At 49.7% G+C, this 6,000-nt stretch overlaps 1 protein-coding gene across 1 annotated transcript; it reads left to right on the plus strand.

Moving 5' to 3' along the window:
- The first annotated feature begins 347 nt into the window (after positions 1-347).
- DNASE1L3 (deoxyribonuclease 1L3) lies at positions 348-6,000 on the plus strand. Its single transcript, XM_002193754.7, has 8 exons — positions 348-583; positions 2,008-2,096; positions 2,728-2,820; positions 3,115-3,227; positions 3,715-3,827; positions 4,146-4,303; positions 5,168-5,264; positions 5,491-6,000. Exons 1-8 carry the CDS (start codon positions 350-352, stop codon positions 5,686-5,688), a joined length of 1,095 nt encoding a protein of 364 aa, XP_002193790.6. The 5' UTR covers positions 348-349; the 3' UTR covers positions 5,689-6,000.

A 6,000-nucleotide genomic window follows, 5' to 3' on the forward strand; every position in this document is an offset into this window, starting at 1 on the left:
CTTTCACCATCCACCTCATCCATCTCCTGGTCTTGACCGCTGTCCTGGAATGGAGCCTGGTCCTGGTCTAGCACGGCCCAGAGTGGTCCCAGCTGGTGCCCACTCAGGGCAAGCATCCCACAGCTGGTGTCTCCCTGTGGGGAGGGATAGTGGGCTCTGCTGGAGTTGTTGCTCTGCCAGGATTCTGAGGTTGGCTCAGAAGAGCCTGTTTTCCCTTCAGGCAGAAGTTCAAAGTTTCCATACTGCTTTTGCTGGGAGATGAAAGTGAGGGAAAGGAGGAAATGGTGATTCCTGCTCATGACTGACACAGCTGACTGCTCAGTTTGACCGCCCAGCCATAGAGGGACGGATGCAGAAACACACACACACACACACACACACACACACACACACACACACACACTTCTTTATAGGCACGCTCGCACAACTCATTTTGCCCAGGTCCATGAAGATGCTGCTCTTCTTCTTACTGTCACTCTTCCATTTCAACCCATCTCTGAGCCTAAAAATCTGCTCCTTCAATGTGAGGTCGTTTGGAGAAACTAAAATAGCCAGACCTGAAGTCATCGATGCTGTGGTAAAGGTACGTTTGCTTGCCTGGGTGAGACAGACACTGAGCTTTCTAGGGTTTTTTAGATGCACAATCTTGCACTTTGTTTTCTTTCACAGTTAAATATCAAGCAAAAAAAGGAGTTAATTATTTTAAAAATATTGTACTCAAAGTAAAAATGAGCCTCTGGTTGAACAAAATGTATGTTGTTATTTTAGCTTTCATGGGACTATAACAGAAAAAATATTTGCTTTTTCCTTTGGAAATGGAGTTACAAAAGGAGGAAAACCTCAATGTACAGTAAAAATAATTTTCACTTTGAATCCACAATACTTTGTTTTGTGATACATTATTTACCTTCTTTATGTGCTAATTATTCTCAAATATTCTGGTCTAATTAAACCTATTTTTAGGACAGCAAATAGTATCTGTCAAATTAGAGTCTGGTAGAAATTTGAAAAACCAATTTCTGTAAGCAAACTCTCACCATCAGGCTGCCTCTGCAAAAGCTGAAGATAAACCTGGTTTTAAAAAGACTTGTGGCTTTGCCCTCCCAGATGCCACAGTGAGGGAGGACAAAGTGGCATTAGTGAGGTGGCTGTGTGTGCAGAATGGCATCAATGAGGAATGGCACCATATCATTGGGTTGTATTCCCTTTATTGCAAACTGGCAGAGAAGAGTGGTTTGCTTGGCTTTGCATTCCCAGACCGTTCTTCCTGTACTGACATCACTGTGGGCAATACATACTATATATATATTTATATATATAAATATATGTACTAAATTCTGAGGTCAGATTATTGTGGATAAGTTTCAGGGCACAAAGAGGGTTTTTTTTTCTTTGCAAAAATCCCCTGCAAGGTTTAAAGAAAAATGAAACCAGGGGCAGAGGGAAGCCTCTGAGAATGTTGGGCTTTGGGTGAGCTGGACTTTCCCACGGGAAATCCCAACAGCAGCTATGGGAGCTGAGCCTTCGGTCCCTCTGAGGTGTGCAGTGCCCTGGTGTCAGGACCCCATTTTCAGGCAGGGTGTTTCTTTGGGCTCCAGGGGCAACAACCCGAGGCAGGTGAATGCTGACCGTGGGGAAGGCGTGGGCCTGGGCAGAGGCAGCACCCCAGCAGTGGTGGTGGCACTGCTGGAATCTGGCTCACGGGAGCGACTTTTGCTGCCCCTTCCCCTCCACGCTTCCTCTTCAGGGTCAGGTGCTGAAGTTTTTCGCTAAATTTGAAACTCTTCTGCTCCCGGGTTCCCTCTTCCAGTTCCTGCTGGGGTGTGCAGCAGCTCTGAAAGCGGAAAAGCTCCGTTCCAGCCCCTGCTCCCCTCCCACGATCCCAGGCTGCATGCCACTTCTGTCTCAAAGGACTTCCCCCATGCCTGTGACCACTTCTTCCTAACCCCTTCCTAATCCTCCAAACCCAGGCGTGTGCAAACTTCCTCCTGCTCCTTCCCCTTGCAGATGGTTTCCCGCTGTGACATCATGTTGCTGATGGAAATAAAGGACAGCAAGAACCGCGTTTGTCCTCTCCTGGTGGAGAAGCTCACCAGGTAGGGTGGCCATGGGCAAATGGACAGATGGGAACGCTGCTCGGCAAGAGCCCGTGCTCTGCCCAGAGCCACTTCACTGGGGCGAAATCTAAGGATGTGGGCTCTGTCTCAGCGTCAAGAAGGACCAAACTCTGGCAGTCTCACTGAGGGACAGGAGCAAAGGCAGCTCCAGACCACTGTAGAACACATTTTTAAATCAGTATAACCAAGTTAAATTCAATTTGCTACAGAGAAGCTCCCGAAGGAGAAAAAGAATAAGGGGAAATGCCCTCACCGGGCTGGCATCAGGCTGCAGCAGGACAGCCACCTTCCTGCAGCACTCGGAACTGCTTTAGATTAGGGATTGCTTGCCTGGACAATCCAGACATTCAGAGGAAATAGCAGTGTTCAGCTGGCTGGACATGATAACAAGCTGAAGGAGAGACAGAGGCTGCCATGAGCAGGGAGAGGGTGGAGCGAAGAGCAAATGATGGAGCAGGGGTCCAGCTCCTGAGAAGGGTTTAGTGTCTGTACCCACCTGCTTCTGAGGTCAGGCAGGCAATGTCAAAACCCCTGGGCACAGGCAAAACTATCTCACTCTCAGCCCCTTGTGAGTGCAGAAATTAACTCAGGAACATCCCTTTCCCTCCAGTCAGCTGAAGGGACCAAAGGAAGAGTACAGGTGTGTGGCCAGCAAGAGGCTGGGAAGGAACAACTACAAGGAGCAGTATGCCTTCATCTACAGGTGGGTGAGCCCCTTTGCCAACAAGCCAGCCCCTCCCCCTGCTCTCTGGGGCACAGCCCCTGCTCTCTGGGCTGGATGTGGTGGTGGCTTTGCTGTGAGGGAGCCAGAGAGGTGCAGGCTGTGCAGGTGGGCTGGGCTGTGCCTGGATGTGGGGATCATCCCAGCACAGACACCTGTGTGTCTGTATCCATCCCAGACTATGGCCAGGGCCCAGGTCAGAGCACGGAGTCAGTGTTAGACACGTCTCAGTGAGCCACGAGTGTGACATCCCCTATCCTGTTCATTCTGCTGCAGGCAAGATCAGGTATTGGTGAAACAAACCTACCAGTACCCTGACACCCAGCCTGGGGATGAAGATGTCTTCTCCAGAGAACCCTTCATCATCTGGTTTCAGTCTCCCAAAACCGGTGAGGTGTTTCAGAAAGAAGTTATTGTTCCACTGGGAGCCAGCACAGCAGCTGCTCGTCAGAGGGGAGGCTCCAGAGGCTGCATCCAGACCCCACACTGCTTTTCCTCCCAAGAGCAGCATCTTCCCTCCAGGGCTGCTGCCTCTGGGAAATCCCACAGCCCTGCACGTGCCCTGCTGGGAAAGCCTCTGCTGCTGCCATGGGCAGTGGGTTGGTGGATGCATTCCATGCTGCTGGCATAGCCTGGGAGCAGTTCCTGCCTGGGTGCCAGGCCAGGGTTTGCCTGCACTGGCACAGCTCCTCAGGCCTGGCTGGGCACCTGGAGGGGCTCACTGTGCAACCACAGAGATCACCCTGGCCTACAGTCAGAGCAGAAGCTGTTTCTCCCTCAGAAAAACCCCTCGCTTACAAATCAGTCTCTGTTCCTTTGTGACTCATTCTCTGTTTAACCATTATATTTTTCTTGTTCTTCTGCCTTGTTTTGAAGCTGTCAGTGAGTTTGCTTTTATCCCTCTGCACACCACACCAGACACAGCAGTGCGGGAGATTGATGAGCTCTATGATGTGCATTTAGATGTCAAACAACGCTGGAAAATTGAGGTTGGTTGCCACATCTGTGTCACCAGTTGGGCTTTGGTACTGAGTCACTGGCCACATTATTCACTATTCAGAGCTGAAAACCTTAAACTCATTGACAATGTGGCCCATGTTTTAAATATCTCTTTGGTGTATTTTCATTGAGCTCTCCACATTTTATACAGTAAATTTCATCACCTAATAAAATTATTACCAGCATGCCCTGATGTGCCCAGCAGAAAGGAGAAGCCCCACTGCATCCATGGACCATAAAAATCCTCAGTGGTCTTCTTTTGAAAAACTGTCCTCATTATTACATTTGGAAACACTTTTACCTTCCAGAACTTCATCTTCATGGGGGACTTCAATGCTGGGTGCAGCTATGTTCCCAAAAAGCAGTGGAAGAACATCCGTCTGAGGACTTACTCCGAATTCCTCTGGCTAATTGGTGACAAAAATGACACAACAGTGAAGAACACCACCAGATGCCCATATGACAGGTAAAGGGCTCACTGCCAAACCACCCACTGGTTATAACTCACTGAGAGAAAAATTGTATCAAGAGGTGTCAGTGACCAACAGAGGAAACAAATGAACATGAGGCCATCAAAGACAAAACAGTGTCCAGGGGAAATGAGATCCGAGTGCTTCTAGTCAGGAGCACAAAGCCCTTTGCAGAGCGGGCTGGGCAGGATTTGTACAGAACCAGCCATCGCTGTGGCTCAGGTGGGGACAGATGATGACAGGACAGCCAGCACAGATGATGACAGGACAGCCAGCAGCACTTCTCATCTGCAGGGAGCCCTGCAGACAGCTGGCAAGAGGTGCTGCTGCCTTCTCCATACCAGCTTTGCACCATGGCTTTTGCTCTTATGTTTGTAATTTGGATTGACAAATGCACAGGGAGGCTCTGCTTGGAGAGGGGACACCTCACCTTGCCCTGGACATGTGGCAATCCTGCTGCCACCGCAGCTCCCTTGGCAGGGACAAGAGTACATCTGCTATTAGAGCCCAGAGTCCTCTTGAAGGATGAGTTTCTGGGTCTGTGCAGGCCCTCACTAATACCTCAGTCGTTGTCCTGTGATTTTTGTATCCAAAGCAGGGCTTTGAGATTTGCAGCATTGTTGGTGGGTTTAGACAGAAGTCTTTTAATGTTGGCTTCTGAGGCCAGTGCACACCAAGATATTTACGTGCCAAGGAGGCACCTAAAGGATCTGCCATGGCTGGGCGGGCAGTCCATGGCTAAGGACAAACCACACACAGCTGTGACTCCATCAGGGCCACTCTCTGCCACCAGCTCGGGGCAGTGTGGCTGCCACGGGTCACGCACCCCATCCAGCACCCCATTCCCTTGCTCCTTGCAGGATTGTGGTCAGGGGACAGAAGCTCATCCAGGCTGTGGTGCCACACTCTGTGAACATCTTTGATTTCCAGGAGGAATTTCAGATGACCGAGGAGCAGGTAGGCACAGCACAGGCTCTGCAGCAGCAAGGAAGGGCTGGCACAGGGGCACAGAGCCAGCAGTGCTGAACACAGACCTGGCTGTAAAACCAGCTCACTGTGACCATCACTCCCAAACTGCAATCCAGTGCTAAATGCCACCTCCCCACATGCAGGCACTGCACACCCAGGCAGGGCTTGCACAGAACACGGGTGGCTCCCAACCCTCTGTGCTGTTGTCTTGCAGGCGCTGGGAGTGAGCGACCATTTCCCGGTAGAATTTGAGTTAAAAGCAAAAGGTGGCTTTTTCAACTGGCTGAAATCAAAGTTTTCAAGGAAGAGGAGACCAAGAAGAACCACTCAACAAGATCATGAGCATGCCAGGTCCTCCTACCTGGCACAGAGATACACAGATGCCAACAGATCTCGTAGAAGACTGGTATAGAAATGCTCACAGCAAGTGCAATACTTAGTGGGTAAAAAACCACAAATATTTTGTTAAAGTTCAGATATTTTGAGTGAGAAGGCAAATTAAGACTTCACGCTGCTTTTTCTTCATTGTATACAGAAATAAATCAGCTAGAAGCAGTATATTGTACTTTTTGTACTGGTCAGAAATGTAAGGAGCTATTGCAGGGCTACAATATTTCTGTGTGCTTTACCTGCAACACCGGAAGGGCAGGGAGTTCCCATGGGCTCTGGAGCTTTGCCATTCTTCTGTAGGGGCAGAAGGATTAAAAAAGACCTTTTTGCATCA

This window comes from Taeniopygia guttata, chromosome 12, assembly GCF_048771995.1.
Source record: "Taeniopygia guttata chromosome 12, bTaeGut7.mat, whole genome shotgun sequence".
NCBI classification, from domain to species: Eukaryota; Metazoa; Chordata; class Aves; order Passeriformes; family Estrildidae; genus Taeniopygia; species Taeniopygia guttata.